The sequence below is a fragment of the Nylanderia fulva genome, unplaced genomic scaffold (genome assembly GCF_048542155.1).
Source record: "Nylanderia fulva isolate GAGA-0341 unplaced genomic scaffold, ASM4854215v1 Scaffold205, whole genome shotgun sequence".
In the NCBI taxonomy this organism is placed as follows: Eukaryota; Metazoa; Arthropoda; class Insecta; order Hymenoptera; family Formicidae; genus Nylanderia; species Nylanderia fulva.
In genome coordinates, this window is record NW_028190270.1 from 57,501 (window position 1) to 77,160 (window position 19,660).

Genomic DNA, 19,660 nt, shown 5'->3' on the forward strand with positions numbered 1-19,660 from the left:
TACTTACATTGGAATGTATTTTTTTCTATATTCTCTGACGGTGTCATTGCAGGCTGTGGGTCGTCAATAGCTACCACCGTTGCAGGCTGTGTATTCTCAGCAGCCACCATTGCAGGCTGTGTATTCTCAGCAGCCACCACTGCGGGCTGTGGTTGTTTCGCCATAGCCAGCTGCTGCTGCAATTCTTGCAATTGCCTCTTTAAAATATTATTTTCAACAAAAAGTGTTTCGCAGTACCTGATGTCATTCTAAAAAAAGATATAGAATATATCTATAATAAATTAATAATTCTTATTTATCTCTTTCTTTAAGACACGCTCTCTCTCTTTCTCTCTCCCTCTTTCTTTGAGACACACGCTCTCTCTCTCTCTCTCTCTCTCCTCCCCCTTCTTTCTCTCCTTCTTCCTCTCTCTTTCTCTCCCCCTCTCTCTCTCTCTCTCTCTCTCTCTATAAAATTAAAATCTACTTACATTATGCTGATTTGAACTGCATGCATTTTCGCTGCTCTCTTTAGACATCTTGGTTAAGCAGTATTATATGTCACATTGATTTTAAAAAAGTTGAAGGAAATGTATGTATAACATAAGAATATTGAATTTAAATGTTACTATGGTCAAGGCATACAAATTAAAGGTTTATTTACATGAATTGCACACATAATCACAAACATGTACACAAATTTTTTTTAAATTACTTATTAGTGTGATTTTGTAAAAATCACTACTTAGGAGTGAGTTTCGATTTTTTAACGTGAGTCATTTAATAAATGATTATATAAGTTGCTGGTTTCATATTAAATTACGTTAAATGTCATAACGGATAGATTAAATAAAATAGAAAATATTATAATAAATGAAATTAGTACAACAAAAAAGGAGTCAAAGACGTAAAACTTTACGAAAAAGGAGTTAGTGATAAACAAAGTTAAAACGTTGAAGAGGAAGAGTGAAGGGAGAGAGAGAGAGAAAGAGAGAGAGACGGTAGATATTTTAAATCTTTATATCTATAGGTATTTGTAATAAATGTGTTTAAATATTTGTAATTATTTTATAATAATTACAATTTTATTACATTTACTTATATAAAAAATAATTATTATTTAGATATTCTAAATTAAATTATATAAAAATTATATAAAATTATATAAAAATAAAAAAAATATATATATAAATAGAAAAATATATAAAATTATATTAAAAGGCTGCTGTGCGCCTGTAAAAAAGGATATTGTGCGCCTGTAAAAAAAGGCTGCTGTGCGCCTGTAAAAAAGGCTGCTGTGCGCCTGTAGAAAAAAGGCTGCTGTGCGCCTGTAAAAAAAGGCTGCTGTGCGCCTGTAGAAAAAAGGCTGCTGTGCGCCTGTAAAAAAAGGCTGCTGTGCGCCTGTAAAAAAGGCTGCTGTGCGCCTGTAAAAAAAGGCTGCTGTGCGCCTGTAAAAAAGGCTGCTGTGCGCCTGTAAAAAAAGGCTGCTGTGCGCCTGTAAAAAAAGGCTGCTGTGTGTTTATACAAAGAATTAATATAAAACAGAATAAGCACGAAAAAGAAAAATTCCATCAAGAAAATCAATGAATTAATGAATAAGTAATTCTTGATCATACAGACAGACGGTACTTATATATATAGATAGATAATATAGATATAATTATTACGATTAATATTTATAATATACCTACGTATACGCCGTATACGGTACGACACAGATAAGTATGCCTCAAAAGAGAAAAGGCGGAAATTTATATAAAATTAGTCACGAAAGCAAGCGCTTACGACAAATGCGAAAAATTGAGAGTTCGGAGGAAAGATCTCAACGACTTGAAGCTAATGCTCAAAGAAATTATCAGCAGAGAGTCAATGAAAATGATGACAAAAGGTCTCAACGACTCGAAGCTAATGCTCAAAGAAATTATCAGCAGAGGGTCAATGAAAATGATGACGAAAGGTCTCAACGACTCGAAGCTGATGCCCAAAGACATGCTCAGAAAAGGCAACAAGCTAGACAATTAAATCATCATATTGCGCTAATTGCTAAGGGCAATGAAATAAATGTGTCAGTTCATACACTTGGCCAAATGAATATAGAATGCCAATTTTGCAAATCGTTAAATTTTGAATGTGAAAAACCTAAAGATGGGAAATTTACATATTGTTGTCAAAAGGGTAAGCTTACATTAAAGTCAATAAATTGTCCTGATTTTATTAAAAAATTATACATGGGAAATGATTATGCATCGAAAAATTTCCTTCATAATATTCGTTCATATAATAGCGCTTTAGCTATGGCTTCTATGGGTGCCCCGGGCAATAGAAATCCATTGGATGTTGTGAGCAATGCTCCTTATTGCTTAAAGATTCATGGGCAATATCATCATTTGACTTCGACAGCAATGCGCCCAGCAGATGGGCAAGCTCCGCGCTTTGCGCAGCTTTACTTTTTAGATATAGAAGAAGCTATAAATCATAGAATGAATAAGAAAGCTAATCAAGAGTGTGATTTTGAAATAATGAAAAATTTGTCAAGTTTTATGGTTGAATGCAATGAATTTGCAAAGACTTTCAAGATGATGCGTCAAGTTGAACAAGATCTTAATCCGATAGGGAATAAAAATATAAATTTAATGTTGTCCTTTCGAAACGATCCTCAACATGATCAAAGAAGATATAATGCTCCACAAGCTAATGAAATAGCTGTGGTCTTTCAGAATGTAGATGGTGAGCCTCCATTTGAAAGAGACATTCGGATTTATAATAAAAATTCAAACGATGTTCAACAAATATCAATTCTGGACAAAAGGTGTGACCCAATGTGTTATCCTTTGTTATATCCATATGGTAACGATGGATGGCATTCAGAAATGAAATCTTATAATTATAAATATTCAGGATTTAAAGTAACTCAAATGGATTATTATGCTCATCTATTGGCACCAAGAGCCGAATTTAGCCAATTTAAAAGAGCAGGCAAATTGAGATGTCAATTTATACTTGATGCCTATATGAAAACTGAAGCCAATAGACTTAATTATATTAAATTAAATCAACCTCAATTAAGAGCAGAACTTTATTCAGGATTAATGGATCACCTTGATAATCGAGCACAAAATAAGGGAATTACAGTTGGTGTACCTGTAATATTACCATCTTCATTTATGGGCAGTCTAAGGAACATGCAAGAAAGATACCAAGATGCCATGTCTTTGGTAAGAAAGTATGGTAAACCAGACATTTTTTTAACCATGACTTGCAATCCTCAATGTCCTGAAATTAAGGATAATCTTGATGGATGTCAAATAGAGTTTCGACCTGATTTAGTCGCTAAAACATTTAATTTGGATGTCAAAGAGATTTTAAAAGATTTAATTCAAAATAAAATTTTTGGAAATATTATAGCTTATGCAGGTGTGATTGAATTTCAAAAAAGAGGACTTCCACATTTGCATTTACTTGCAATGTTGAGCGATGAAGATAAGCCCCGACTTCAAGAAGTCATTGATATGATGGTATGGGCTGAAATTCCTAATGAAGAAAAATATTCAGAACTTAATGAAAAAGTTTTGAAACACATGATTCACGGTCCATGTGGAGATCCGTCGAGGAGATATCCTTGCACTGGGGACGATGGAAAATGTTCAAAAGGTTTTCCAAAAGAATTTTGTGATAAAACTAATGCTAATGTAAATGGATATCCCATCTATCAACGTAGGAATATTGGAATAAAATACATCGTTAGAAATAAAGAAGTGGATAATCGATGGGTGGTGCCGTATTCACCATATTTAATCATGAAATATAATCGACATATTAATTTAGAAATATGTTCATCAGTGAAGAGCGTAAAATATCTATATAAATATATTCATAAAGGATTTGATTGTGCTGCAATTGAAGTGCAAGCACGAGATGGTACAAAATTCATTAGAGTAGATGAGGTTAACTCATTCCTGGATGCAAGATATGTTAGTGCTCCAGAAGCAATGTGGAGACTTAATGGATATGATCTGTTCATGAAATCTCATACAGTAATAAGATTGGCAGTTCATTTGCCTGATCGCCAAATGGTTTATTTTCGAGCAGGAAATGAAGAACAAGCTGCTCAAAGAGAGCTAAATCGAGATACTACGCTGACTGCATGGTTCAAATTAAATCAATATGATGAAAATGCAGTAAATTATCTTTATACAGATATTCCTTATCATTATGTTTATAATAAAAAAGAAACTAAGTGGAAGCCACGTAAAAAAGGTGGTGAAAAAATAATTTCAAGACTATATACAGTAAGCATAAAAGATATTGAAAGATTTTATCTCCGTCTTCTTCTACTACATGTGACTGGAGCAAAATGTTTTGAAGATTTGAGAAATGTAAATGGAATTATTTATAATACGTTTAAGGATGCAGCAATTGCAAAAAATTTAGTAGAAACTGATGACTTTTGGGGAAAAACGATGGAGGAAGCAACAGAATCGAATATGCCTGCACAACTTCGAGAATTATTTGCTTACATTTGCATCTTTGGAAATCCAATAGATGTACCAACAATTTGGAATAAATACAAAGATTTTATGATTGAGGACTTTGTAAATAATAATGTTGTAAATCCCGAAAATATGGCGTTAAACCATATACAACAAATTCTGATAAATAATGGAAGTAGTTGTGAGAAATTTCAATTACCAAATCCAACTGAAATAAATATTTATGAAACAGAGTATAATGTAGATGAAGAAAAAATACGTGGTGATTATTTATTATCTACACTAAATGATGAGCAAAAATACGTGTATGATATAGTAATGCGAGCAATTGAAAATGAAAATGAACCTAAGCGTTTGTTTTTTATTGACGGGTTTGCAGGAAGTGGTAAAACCTATCTATTTAATACATTTCTAAGTGTTATTCGAGGAAGAAATGAAATAATTCTTCCATGTGCTTCAACTGGAATTGCAGCCACACTTCTGAAAGGAGGAAGAACTTATCATTCTCTGTTTAAGCTTACAATTCCAATTGATGATGCAGCTAAATCAAATATTAGAGGAAATTCTCAAGCTGCACGAGAATTGATCAATGCCAAATTAATCATATGGGATGAAGTAAGCATGACTGTTGGACATGCCTTAACAGCAGTTGATAAACTTTTCAAGGATTTAATGAAGAATCATCAACCATTTGGAGGAAAAGTAATTTTATTTGCAGGAGATTTCAGACAAAATCTTCCAGTAGTACCTCATGTACACAAAACAGCGATAATTGAATCGACTGTAAAATACAACCCTATATGGAGGAATGTAATTAAGGTTAAATTACAGCAAAATATGAGAACTGCGGAAGAAAAAGAATTTGCAAATTGGTTAATGCAACTCGGAGATGGTAAATTATCAAATACAGATGGACTAAATTTAGACACGATTGAAATTCCACAAGATTTTATATCAAAAGAATCTCTTATTAATGAGATTTTTGGTGATAGAATTACCATGAAAAGGATTAGAGAAAATCAGAATCGAGCGATTCTTTGTCCTAAAAATGAGGATACTTTCAAAATTAATGATGAAATTCTTTGTCTAATGGAAGGAGAAGAAAAGGAGTATCTCTCTATTGACTGTATTGTAAGTGATGATCCACAGGAGCAATTAAATTTTCCAACTGAGTTTCTAAACTCACTAACACCTTCTGGAATGCCAGTTCATCGGCTTAAAATAAAAGTTGGTGCTACAGTAATTTTATTAAGAAATTTAAATACTAAAAAAGGACTTTGTAATGGTACAAGATTTATTGTAACTAATTTGAAAAATAATATAATTTATGTAGAAGTTATAACAGGTCCTGCTCGAGGACAAATTGTCATGATTCCGAGGATAGATTTAATTACAAATGATTTGGAACTGCCATTTAAGTTTAAACGAAGACAGTTTCCTATTCGAGTGTCATTTGCTATGACAATAAATAAATCACAAGGACAAAGTTTAGAAAAAATTGGAATTTATTTGCCACATCCTGTATTTGCTCATGGTCAACTTTATGTGGCATTTTCTAGAGCAACAAAAAGAGAAAGTGTAAAAATTAAAATTGATGAATGTAGCAATCAAGGACATTTAATTGAAGAAAGTGAAAAATGTTTTACAAAAAATGTAATATACAGGGAAATTTTGTAAATTGAAGAATTATGAAATTGTATGAGAGCTAATAATAGCGGGTTAGCGGTGGGTACATTAGAAATAAAAAATAATTGAGTAAAATGTAAAAAAGGATATAATAATTAAGTAATAAAAAAAATATTTAAAGTATATATTAACCAAAATAAATGTTTAAATTTTTTATGGATGACTACTATGTTATCTATTTCTTTCTCCCAGATATTTTATACATAACATTTTGACAAACAACAAATGTGGAAGTAGTTCGCGGTAATACAAAAAAAGAATTAATTTGTTGTGTTAAAACGGATTTAATATAGGCTATATGAGGACCGCGCTCCGCGCGGTCCGAATAGAATGGCTTTGAGGACCGCGCGAAGCGCGGTCCGAAAAGCTAGTTTGTAATAACTTCAATTCATTAATATACATAATGTTTTTAAGAAAAATCAATATTTCCATAACAACACATTCATTCATTTATTTGTTACATATTAATTCTTTTTGTTCTTTCGCTTTATACTTTCAATGAATAAACATTATTTTCTTAAAAGATCTGGTGAATTTATTCATAAGTCGCTACAAATACATACAAATAAAAAAAACAAAATTCTTGAGTCCTATGCACAATATCTCCACCCACACAAAAGAAATGTCTCTTATCAATATTGGGAGCTTTTCATCAAACGACACAAGTCGACACAAACATCATTTTTTCAACTTCAGTGAAAAAACGAAGAATGATGCTTGTGTCGACTCGTGTTGCTTGATGGAAAACTTCCATTATTATAATGTAATATAATTATTTACCTAGAAGCCAAAAATCTGTTTTACTCTCTCTATGCTTTCCTTCTTTCCAAATGAGCAAATATTTTTGATGACCGAAACACTCGAGCATTATGTGTTCGGCCACCATGAGCGCTGTTTACAGTAAGGATTTCGCAATTACTATCACAAATCTAAAATACGTTATTTTACAATTTATTATTATACATATTATTATACATAGTATTATTAGTATTGTTATGTCCGTGTCCCGCCCGTTTGACGATACATCCCTGTATTATACGATCGTCAGGATTTTCTATTAGGATCTTCTATCAGGGTCTTCTATCAGGATCTTCTATCGTCGCTAAGAAGCTGTTTATGTCTATCGATGCGTTTTGTTCTGGTCTAGCTGTCGTGCGGTGAGGACGTATCCTCTGACAGCTGATCGGCGGATATATTTGCATTAGGATTAATGCACGTAATATTATATTGTATCGCTACGGTTTATTGGCTTCTAATATTAAAGTTTATCGCTTTACTACGCGAGTGTATTCATTTCCGGCGTGTGAGAGTTTGAGTGCGCGCGACATTTCTTCGAGATAATCAGAAGGGTGGTCGCGGACGTAACATTTTGGGGGCTCGTCCGGGATCGTTCGGACGTAACACGAGCCACGAACCGTAGTAAAAAAAGGACAAATATTTCGTGTGTGTGTGCGGTGAAAAGGTTACGATGTCTTTAGTGCATTCTCCGAGGATTACTCGTTCGCAAGCTTCGTCACGAGCAATGATCGGCGAAGAACAACAGTCGACTCCACTTCGAGCGATTAACAGCGAGGAAACTTCCGAGCGCGTGGACGCTTTACAGGAGGCGTTAGAACAAATTAGAGAATTGCGAGAGGAACGCTCGCAACAGCAGGCTCAATTTTTGACGATGCTGCAACAGCGGGACAAGGAACTGCACCGATTACAGGAAAGTCTCGCCTCATCGGAAAATAACCAGCTAAGTCACACACATAATAGAATTCCGAACAACACCACACGTAGAAATAGCGAATCGAACAATGTTTTACACAATAATTTTGAGCTCGGATATAAGCTCAAACCCGAGAATTTTGACGGGAGTGTACCCTTGCGCGAATTTATTGCCCAGTTCGATTTTATAGCGCGAGCTAATGGTTGGAATTCGTTTCAAAAGACCTTGGCTCTTGCCGCTTGTTTAAGAGGGAAAGCGCGAACCGTTTTGGATGAAATTTCGGAGATTGAAAATTTAGAGTTTGCGGATTTAAAGTCAAAATTAGAATTACGTTTCGGTGAAGGGCATTCGGCTCAGTCTTATTACGCGCAATTTACGAATTGTAGACAAAAGAGTTCGGAAGATTTGGCTTCTCTTGGCGCGGATTAAGACAGATTGTCGCGATTAGCCTATCCTGAGTGTTCTCATGAAGTTAGAGATAAAATTGCTTGCGCACAATTTATTACTGCAATATCAGACGGCTTTTTGAAGAGAACTCTTCAATTAGAAAGCGTTATTTCATTAAAATCTGCCATAGAGAGAGCAATGGCAGTAAAAGTTATTCAAGAAAATAGTTTTCAAAAAAATAAAAATTTCCCGAATCAAAATTTTGAAAAATATAACAAATATAATAAATATAATAAATTTAATAAATTTAATAAATTAGAGAACAAAGAGAAAAACGAGGAAACAAAAAAGAAACATAACAAAAAAGGGAAGTCGTATAATAATAAATATTTTCAAAGGAACGGTCCGAAGGCAAAAAAGGAATGTTGGCATTGCGGCGCTGAGGGACACTTCCGTTCTGAATGTCCGTCATTTACGGAAAACAAGGTTTAGTCGAACTTCGCGGGGCAGGTTCGGCTAATTGCGTGATAGCCCCAAATGTTTTACAATGTGCTAAAATAAGTAGAACTAGAAATAATTTTTATTATAAAGGAAAATTGGACGGAAAGATTTGTCGATTTAAAATAGATACGGGTTCCGATGTTTCTATTCTTAGAGAGGGATTTTTGAAAGAATCGAAAGAATATTTGGAAATAAACAATTGTTATCTTAAATATCCTACAGGGGAATTAATTGAAGTTAAATATAAAGTTAACGTTTTGATTGAATTAGGAAAACATGAAGTAGAGATTCCTATAATTGTTGCTAACATTTCTGATGATTGCATTCTTGGGATAGATTTTCTTGAAAAAATAAATCTAGAAAAAGTTTTTGAATCCCAATTTGGAAATATTGAAGAGAATAATAGAAATGAATTTTCTTGTTTTCGAATTATTAAAGGGAAAGTCCCTGATTTTCTTGAGACATTTTTCGGGGAAAATTCTAAAAATTTGAATTTCTCTCAAAAAGATATTTTTGCCAATTTCTTATTAGAATTTCAGGATGTATTTTCTCAGGATTTGATTGCAGGGAACTGTGGAATTTTAAAACACGATATTAAGGTTACGGATTCTAGGCCGATTAAACAAGCTCCACGTAGAGTTCCGATTCATTTAAGAGAGGAAGTCAATAAAATCATTAAAGAAATGAAGTCTCAGGGAGTTATTGAAGAATCTAAAAGTCCGTGGGTCTCTCCTGTCGTAATGGTAAAGAAAAAAGATGGATCATTAAGATTTTGCGTCGACTATAGGAAGCTGAATTCTGTCACGGTGAAAGATTCATATCCATTGCCTCGAATTGAAGATATTTTGGATCAACTTTCAGGAAATTCTTGGTTCTCTACTCTGGATCTGAAGAGCGGGTATTGGCAAGTAAAGCTGGACTCCAAAGACAAGGAGAAGACGGCTTTCTCTGTGGGAAATGGATTATGGCAATTTACTGTCATGCCATTTGGACTTTGCAATGCCCCCGCTACTTTTGAACGGTTGATGGAGAAAGTTCTTCAAGATGTTTTATCGAAGATCTGTTTAGTTTATCTTGACGATGTGATTGTTTTCAGTGAAACATTCGAGGGGATGATGGAAAATTTGAGGAAAGTCTTTCTTCGCTTTCGCTCAGCAAATTTGAAATTGAACCCTAAGAAGTGTTCGCTTTTTGGAAGAGAAGTAAAATATCTTGGTCATGTTATCTCTGAACATGGAATTACGACGGATCCTGAGAAGATTTCTGCCGTCAGAAATTGGCCTGTTCCTCAGAATAGGAAACAAATTCGAAGTTTTCTAGGATTTTGTTCTTATTATAGGAAATTTATTAAAGGCTTCTCTTTAATAGCTAAACCGTTATTTGTTTGTACAGAAAATCAAGTAAAATTTGAATGGAATTCATCTTGTGAAGAGGCATTCAATGAATTGAAAGAGAGATTAGTTTCTTCGCCAATTTTATCTTTTCCGAAGGAACACGGACAATTCATTTTGGATACGGATGCTTCAAATCATGGGATAGGAGCGGTATTATCGCAAGTTCAGAATGGTTCAGAAAAAGTCATTGCTTATTTCAGTCGAGTCTTGAATAAAGCAGAAAGGAATTATTGCATTACACGAAGGGAATTATTAGCAATTGTGGCATCAATGAAGTCTTTTCATCATTATCTATATGGAAGGAAATTCCAAATTCGAACGGATCATATTTCTTTGAGATGGCTTTTGTCATTCAAAGATTTAGAAGGACAATTAGCTCGATGGCTAGAGAGATTGCAACAGTACGAGTTCGAAATAATTCATCGAAAAGGACGACTGCATCAGAATGCTGATGGTTTGTCAAGACGCCCTTGTTCAGAACTCGGTTGTGTTTATTGTGCCAAAGTAGAATTGAAAGAAAATTTTGTTGCTAGAATTATTCTTGGAGAAAATAGTTCAGAGAAATGGCGGAATAAACAATTAGAAGATCCTATTATTTCAATGTTCCTTCAAGGGAAAGAAATTAATAGACGTCCTGATTTGCAAGAAATTAATAGAGATATTTCTGCGAAAGTTTATTGGTCCTACTGGGATGCTTTGGTTATTAGAGATGGAATTTTATATAAAAGATGGGAATCCCCTAACCTTAAATCAGAAATTTTCCAGATTATTGTTCCTAAGAACTTCATCAATCAAGTTTTGGAGGAGGCTCATGATTCTACGTTTGGTGGCCATTTTGGTGTAAATAAGACGTTAGAGAAGATCCGAAAGCGTTTTTATTGGGCCACATGTAAGAATGATGTGGAGGATTGGTGCCGTTCCTGTAAGGTTTGTGTAGCAAGGAGAGGTCCATCAGGAAAAGGGAAGTCACCTCTTCAAGTATTTGATGCTGGATTTCCATTTGAGAGGGTACAAATGGATATACTTGGCCCTCTTCCGACTACCACAGCTGGAAATCGATATTTGTTAGTGATTATTGATTGTTTTACCAAGTGGGTAGAGGCATTTGCTTTAAAAAATATTAAAGTAAAAACGGTAGCTGATGTTTTCGTGAAACAATTTGTTTCTCGACATGGAGTTCCGTTGGAAGTGCATACCGATCAAGGTAAAAATTTTGAATCTAAAATTTTTCAAGAGGTAACACATCTTTTAGGGATTAGGAAGACGAGGACTACTGCTCTACATCCTCAGTCAGATGGGCAGGTAGAACGTCATCACCAAACGATTCTTAATTACTTGGCTAAATTTGTTTCAGAAGATCAGAAGGATTGGGATGACTGGATTCATATGTACTTGTTGGCATATCGTTCTTCGAAACATGAAGCTACGGGTGCTTCCCCTGCTGAATTGTATTTCGCACGAGACTTAAGACTACCTTTGGATTTATTACGAGGGAGTCCTCCAGTAGATAAAAAAGATAATTCTTCCGAAGAATATGTACACAGATTGAGGGAAAAGTTGGACAATATTCACAGAAGTGCTAGTCAGCGTTTGAATCTTCAATCTCTTCGTTCTAAAATACGACATGATCGTAGAGCTAGGAAGATTAATTTTAATATTGGTCAAGAAGTATGGTTTTATAATCCTCATAGAGTAAAAGGCAAATCTCCTAAATTACAAAGTAATTGGGAGGGGCCTTATAAAATAATCAAAAAGCTTAGCGATGTGGTTTTTGGAATCATAAGGTCAAATAAACACAAATGTAAAATTGTGCATTCGGATAGATTAGCTCCTTTTTATAGTCGAAACTTGCATTAGAATCGGAACCCACGATAGGTTACTTGTACTTTTAATAAAATTGTGTATTCTTCAATTTTTCTGCCGTAAGATTTGTTTTTCAGGAAAATCTTATTTGGCAACAAAAAGAAAAAGGACCTGATGAAGATGAGAGAGATAAAAGGGATGAAGACTACCTCACAAAAAAGGGACGAAGACTGCCTCACCCCGTGGTTATTTTGATCCGTGGTTTTTCCCGGGGGCTTTGGGCAAATGCCGAGGCAGAGGCTTGAGGAGTCCTTTAAAAGGGCGTTGGGTCCACGGAATGTTACCCCTCTCTTGCCTGAAGAATTTTTGGGACTTTGAGGAAAATTCCTGGAATCAATGAAGTCGATTGGACCCAAGATGGTGTGCAGTTCGTTGTACCTGGAACAGCAGTTCGGGGAGAACATGGAGTCACATCGGGGACTGTAATTCGGCGAGGTTCCTGTAAGGAATTGTTCTGGATCTGTCCTATTGAATTAATTGTCGGGACGACAATTTTGAAGAGGAGGGGGCAAGTGTTATGTCCGTGTCCCGCCCGTTTGACGATACATCCCTGTATTATACGATCGTCAGGATTTTCTATTAGGATCTTCTATCAGGGTCTTCTATCAGGGTCTTCTATCAGGATCTTCTATCGTCGCTAAGAAGCTGTTTATGTCTATCGATGCGTTTTGTTCTGGTCTAGCTGTCGTGCGGTGAGGACGTATCCTCTGACAGCTGATCGGCGGATATATTTGCATTAGGATTAATGCACGTAATATTATATTGTATCGTTACGGTTTATTGGCTTCTAATATTAAAGTTTATTGCTTTACTACGCGAGTGTATTCATTTCCGGCGTGTGAGAGTTTGAGTGCGCGCGACATTTCTTCGAGATAATCAGAAGGGTGGTCGCGGACGTAACAGTATTATTGCATTATTGCATTATTGTATTATATTTTCTGCTATGTATTTCAGCGTCATAAAATATTTATACATACGACTAATACATTTAACGAGTGGTATAACTTCCTATTTATAAATAAGTTCCCTCTCAATTTTGGGTGGGAAAATGGCAATATGTGTTCCGTCAATTGCTCCAATAACCCCCGGAAAACCACCGTTTTGAAAAAATCTGAAAAAAAGTTATTGTTCTAATACAAAATTTTTAAAAAAGCCTATCAAGCTAAATTTATATTAATTAACTTATATTAAATATAATTTAATCTGCATTTTATATACATTATACCCTTGTTTGATTTTTTGAGTTCTGTCTGCAGTTACTCGAAAGCGGATCCAATTATCCATAACACACATTAGTGCATTTACAGTTGCATAAAGACAACGGCTAAGTGAGGTTTGTGACATACACGCAATAAAATCTTGACTTACTCTTCTTTGGTATGACCCCGATGCAAAAAAGTTTACCAATGTATCGAAATAAAATAACATAATTAAAAAAATTAAAAAATTCAATTAGAATTGTTACATAAAAAAAGATTCAAATAGAATTAAAAAAATATAATATTTACCTGCAATTGATGAGGTATTGCAGTTTTTCGTGTTATTCGAGACATATATGGTATCAATTCATCAATCAACAGACGACATGCATCCTTTGTAAATCTAAAACATAAAAAAGCATATACTTACGCGCTGTAATATAAAATTTTGCCACTGATATGAAATTTAAATACGAAAGTTTACCTATAAATTTTACGAAAATCGTTCTCAGAAATTGAGAATGGATTCGATACATCTCGAAGTAATCTTCGTGTAACTCTCATAACCTCATTACGTGGTTCATCAAAAACATTATCCTTTCCAAGTAACAAAGCAGCTGCCATGTACATTGCCATTTTCTTTATAATTAATTTTTTTATAGTTTGTGCAAAACTATATATAACTCAAACTATAAATATATACAAAACTTATCACCACATCACGATCACTCTCTACACTTTCTCAGTTCTTTCACCATTCGACACGAATATTCTTGCCAAACTAACTCCCGTGAGATGGCTCACTTTCTCACTATGATGAAAGTTATAGAATGGCGCGCACTGCTCACTTTTAACATTTTCACCATATTTTACTTACAGAATCGATACCCTGAAGTGTTACTTGCGCATGCTAGAATGCTGAGTAAAGTTACGGCCAAGTATCTGCTTACGAGAGTCGAGGTTAAAACATTCACAATTCACAGTGGCATTGCGGGTGAATCATTAGATAATGTAATACTAGGCCAATTACCGAAACGAATAATAGTAGGATTCGTTAATAATAAAGCATTTAAAGAAATAAAAAATTAAATTCGTTTAATTTTAAAAATTACGGTATAAATTTCTTCTCTCTGTACGTCGACGGTGTGCAAATTCCCAGTAGGCCATTACAACCGATTTTCTCGTCGGAAGAACCGCTTTACGTCGATGTTTATCAAACACTTTGCGGGAACGGGTATCCATTTCTTGAATGAGGGAAATTCTATAAGTAGAGACGATTATTCCAAGGGATACATGCTTTTCGCTTTTGATCTCACATCCAATTTGTCCGCCAATTGCGCCGGGCATTGGAATCTCGTGAGACATGGCAGTTTACGATTAGAAGTACGATTCGAAAAGCCACTTACCGAAACAATTAACTGTATTGTTTACGCCGAATTTGATAATGTAATTGAAATCGACTCGTCGCGTCAAGTCATCGTCGATTTTTCCGGTTAAAATTTTTATCGCCGCATTTACAACTCTCACGTCACAGCGTACCCAATTAAAACTTTTCTGTATTTTTCTTACCCCTCCCTTCTCTTCCACTTCCATTCGTCGACAAGTTTTACGAGAAGAAAATCTTACGACGTTACGAAAAGAAATAGTTTCCTTCAAGACACGCACGTTGACGGTTCGTGAAAAGCTTAAACCTCGCTAAAAAGCGTAGAAATTTTTCATCACAACATGGATATAGTCATCGACATACAAGGCTTCCGCGATGCGGACGAGAAGTTTCTACCTAAGGAAATCGCGATTGTCGCGATTGACGCAGCGATCGTCGACCATTGGATTATGATGGCTTCGTATCCGTTTGGAGAATTACCCAAAAAAGTAAGGCGGCAAAACACATGGCTCACGCGAAATTAACACGGTATCGAATGGTTCGACAGCGAAGCTAATTCAAAATATTTTACGTTGCGTTTACGAGAAATTATAAGATACTCGAGGCACATATACGTCAGAGGCAGCGAAAAAGCATATTACTTGCGGAATCTACTTTTCAGAGAGATATATAATTTAGAAGATATTTCTCCAGCATTCAAAAATCTAACGGTGGAGGGAGAGTGCGGACAATATTGCACGCATCACGGATTTCAAAAAATTTTTCATTGCGCATTACATAACGCTTACAAATTGAAGCGCTGACTACTGGAGCAAAATAATAGTGTCAGCAGTGATATTCTCAGTGTTAGCCAACCCACTAGTTGTAGTTCTCTCAAAAATTTTCATGCGATGTGTCGTTGACAAAACATCATAGCGATGGGACGTGTTCCTCTTTTAACTATTAATTTTAAATAAGATCGGTTTTATGTTGCGTTAATCTCATTTTAATTGAAGGAATTCTCACTTGATAAGGACCACAACCAAATGGTCAAAACGTCGTGAAAATATTGAATAAAATTGCTAGTTACGTCGAAATCAATTTTGCCAAGTTTATTCAAATAATACCAGGATCCGCGCGTTCATCTTCGCGTCAAAAAAATGAACTCTTGCGAAATTCTACGGGCATTACGTCATACGAGGATCACTATTTATATTTCGGGAATAGGAACAAAAACAAATAGTTAAGCTGCGAATATATTTTTATTGTTTTTCAAAGTACTCGCCACGATGATCGATACACTTTTGCATGCGCTTAAACCAATTTTCAAAGCATTTATTCCATTCCGAATGAGGTATCTCCAAAACATGATTTTTGAACGCTTCAATAGCTTCTTCGGGCGATGAAAATCGTTGACCACGCAGTTTATTCTTCACGGATGGGAACAAAAAGAAATCATTGGGTGCCAAATCAGGGCTGTACGGCGGATGACCCATCAATTCGATGTTTTGAGTGCTCAAATAGTCTCTTGTTTGAGCCGATGTGTGAGAGCTCGCATTGTCATGATGAAGAACAATCCGACGTCTCTTGTTTGTTTTCCTTATTTCACCGAAGATTTCTGGCAAACAGATAGTTGTGTACCACTCAGAATTTACTGTTCTACGATCCTCTAGAGGCACTGTTGCAATATGACCAGTTTTTCCGAAGAAACAGGCCACCATTTTCTTTGAAATGCTTCGTGCGCGAACAACTTTTGTTGGATTTGGTTCATCTTGGAACACCCATACAGTCGACTGCTGCTTACTTTCGGGCTCATACTGAATATATCCATGATTCGTCACCTGTCACGATTTTATAAACGTCTTTTGAAGCACCGCGATTGTATTTCTTAAGCATTTCTTTGCACCAATCGACACGAGCCTTTTTTGAGCGATTGTCAAATTATGTGGGATCCAACGCGAACATAACTTTCACACAGCTAAGTGTTCATGTAAAATCGCATATATGCTGGTGGAACTAATGCTTAGGGATGCCTCAATCTCACAATAGGTTACATGACGATCTTGCTTAATCATTTCGTGCACAGCATCGATGTTTTCTGGCACTACAGTCGATTTTGGACGACCTTCACGAAACTCGTCTGACAGCGAACTACAACCACGATTGAATTCACTATACCAGCGATACACAGTGGTTTTTGATGGAGCTTCATCGCCAAAAGTCAAATTAAGTTGATTGACGCACTCTTGTTGTGATAATCCACGTCGAAAGTCGTAAAAAATCATCGCACGAAAATGTTCACGATTCAGTTCCATTTTTTGCCGAGACGAAACTTTCAACTAAATATAAAATAAACAAATAGCGTCCGTATGACAAAATGTTCTGAGTACGTATATCGTCAAAAATGTCAAACTTTACGATGGAACCGTCAGATGGACTCACATGACATCAGTGTTGCCAATTCCCGAAATATATATAGTGACCCTCGTATCGATGCCAAGCATGCGGGAGTTTATTCCGCTGACAGAGTTCCGAGGGTGTGGACAAGGTCGACGGCTATCGTCGCTAATACAGACGATCATAATAGACCTGGTGAACACTGGGTCGCCTTTTTCCTCGACGATCATGGAACAGGCACCTTCTTCGATAGCTACGGACTTCCTCCTCTGGAACCAGGATTTCTCCGTCGACTTCGACGAAACTCCGTCATCCATCGATGGAATATCCGTCAACTACAAGGACTTTTTTCACAAACTTGCGGACATTATAGTTGTGTATTTCTTTACTTTATGTCTATCGGATACGATCTTAATCAATTTCTTACTCTTTTTACCAAAAATTGTACACGCAACGACAGATTAATCGTACGTTTCAAAAAATATTTTTTCCGCTAAAATAGAAACGTAATTTCTAATTCTAATATTATATTCAATTCAATAATTTTAATAACATATTTCTATGTAACGCTTTTAACTTTTATGTAACATCCATTTATATGAAGAATTAGTAATAATAAACTTTGTGTGAAACTTTTTACTTAATATTTTATATTTTTCCTATATTCTCTATCATTTACCTCATAGCGAAATAGAAATTCGATCTTTTTTACTTCAAATTGTTCAATATATTCTTTTCTCTATTCTGTCCCTGTATATCAGAAATAATTTTATTTTATTTTTCCAGCAATAAAAACTTTGAATGCGAAATATAATATTCTTTTTCTTCTGTATTTTCTCCCGCATTTTGTACAAATATTTTATACGCATATTAGGAAATATTTTTTTTGCGTAAAATTTTGTAATATAGTAGTGTTAATAATAGTAATAATATAAGTCTGTAATATATGTAATAAGAAAAATAAATTTTATGTACGTTTTTTATAATAACGTTACCAATTTTAAATTATTTAAAATTAGCATAGAATAAAATTTTGTATCTCAAATTGATTTAACATGCTTTTTTCTCTATTCTTTCCCCGTATATCAAGAAATAATTTTATTTTATTTTTCCAGCAATGAAAACTTTGAATGCGAACCCGAGCAAGCGTGTTTTCTATTAGAGTTATTTTTATTACTCTTGGTGTCGAGGTGACGTTCAGCCGAAATTGTACACATGCTTCTTTTTGTTTTTTATTGTTAGGTCTTATTTGTTACCGAGGTGTCGATAATACTTGATATCGCGTATACGGCAAGCGAAATCGTGGTCAGACGTTAGAGGCGTTTGTAATTTTTATATACCTTGTTTTTTTTGTTTCCTTTGTTACCGATGATGATACCAACATTAGCCGATAGTGCAACGTCTAGTAAGCTATCAGCCCGAAATCAGTGCGAGTCTGTATTTTTTGCTAATCTTTTTCATCGCTGTCACTCCGGCGGCCCTTCCTCTCTATCGCGTAAGAGAGTTCGAAGAGCGAGGTGCATAGTCGCCCTCCACGTAGCCTCGGTATACCACGACTCGCCATTTTGTCGGCTTTTTTTCAAACCCACCTACTTTCCCTCTACCCTTCCAAAATAAAAATCACCCAATCAGAGGGCCGGCAAGTATAGGTACAGCCTATCAGACGCCGAAGACTAATGCCCCGATAAAAAATAGACCAATCTCCAATCAAAAAATTCTGGCCACACCCCCTCAGACGTCAGGGCCTCGTGTCCGGACTGAGTTTTGACACCTGCAACAGGGGTCACTGACCCTCACAGCAGAGGCCATTGTCTGTCACACCATAAAAAACCGTCTGACACAACAGGGAGTCAGCGCCAATGGCCGAGGAGTGGGGGTTTGTTTTGATTCACTATAGTGCCCCATATACTACTAATAAGTATTCCAAAATTTCCTATAAACTATAAGCCAATAAAAAAAGTTGGAACAAACTCTGCTCAACACAAAGTATCAAAAAAATCTATAAATAATTGCGAATTTGAAGCATCAGTATATGAAAAACAAAAATGTTCAAAACTAGAAAATAAAGGACAAATTATCGGAACAGGTATAATCATTTATTTTTTAAAATTATGTCAATTTAATGAAGTCTATTAAAGAAACATTAATAAGATCTTTTCAATTTTATTTATTTTCTTTTTAATTTCAAAAATAGTACATGTTAAAAATTTGCACAATACTACTTTGCACAAACTACAATTTGTATATAAAAATGAGAATATTTTCTATTTCTAGGAAATTCTGAATTATAAAATAATAATAAATATTAAAATATTAAATAATAATAATAATAATAATAATAAAGCATTACTAGATAATAATGAAGGGGAAAGCCAAATATTAAACTTGGATACCTTAGATATGGATGTTGATAATTTGAATGTACAAGTAGAAAAAAAAGTGAGTAAAATTACTATTAATATTTTTTGTATGTAACAGACTTATTAATCTGCATATAACAGGTTCAACGCATTTAAATTGCTACAAATTTTTCTCTAATTCCATTTACTATTATTTTCTAAACTTTTTTCTTTTATAACTTTGTTAATATTACAAACTTTTATTTTGTATAAAGTTAGTCTTTAACATATAAAAATAAATTGTATTTTTTTTTAATTGTAAGATATGGACAATGTTTTACATTTATTTTA

General features: G+C 34.8%; 1 protein-coding gene and 1 long non-coding RNA gene across 2 annotated transcripts in view; one reads left to right on the forward strand and one right to left on the reverse strand.

Annotated features, from left to right (window-relative positions):
* The window catches only part of LOC114932224 (uncharacterized), a 1,221-nt gene extending 309 nt beyond the window's left edge, over nt 1-912 (reverse strand). Inside the window, exon 1 of the long non-coding RNA XR_003819843.2 lies at nt 8-912. This is a non-coding gene — a long non-coding RNA (uncharacterized LOC114932224). The remainder of the gene's footprint in view (nt 1-7) is intronic.
* Nucleotides 913-1,769: 857 nt separating this feature from the next.
* On the forward strand, nt 1,770-5,472 carry LOC146723347 (uncharacterized). The gene is made up of 8 exons (XM_085482456.1): nt 1,770-2,044; nt 2,264-2,706; nt 2,878-3,207; nt 3,385-3,693; nt 3,859-4,157; nt 4,386-4,650; nt 5,011-5,361; nt 5,462-5,472. The coding sequence occupies exons 1-8, from the start codon at nt 1,770-1,772 to the stop codon at nt 5,470-5,472; spliced, it is 2,283 nt and encodes a 760-aa protein (XP_085338582.1).
* Nucleotides 5,473-19,660: the final 14,188 nt, after the last annotated feature.

Excerpts from the sequence above, each read along its gene's own strand:
- LOC146723347 (XM_085482456.1), top strand. The coding sequence starts at position 1,770 with ATGCGAAAAATTGAGAGTTCGGAGGAAAGATCTCAACGACTTGAAGCT. Across the intron at positions 2,707-2,877 it reads GGTCTTTCAGAATGTAGATG|GATTTAAAGTAACTCAAATG; the intron begins GTGAGCCTCCAT and ends ATAAATATTCAG. Across the intron at positions 4,651-5,010 it reads GATAAATAATGGAAGTAGTT|CTAAATCAAATATTAGAGGA; the intron begins GTGAGAAATTTC and ends TTGATGATGCAG.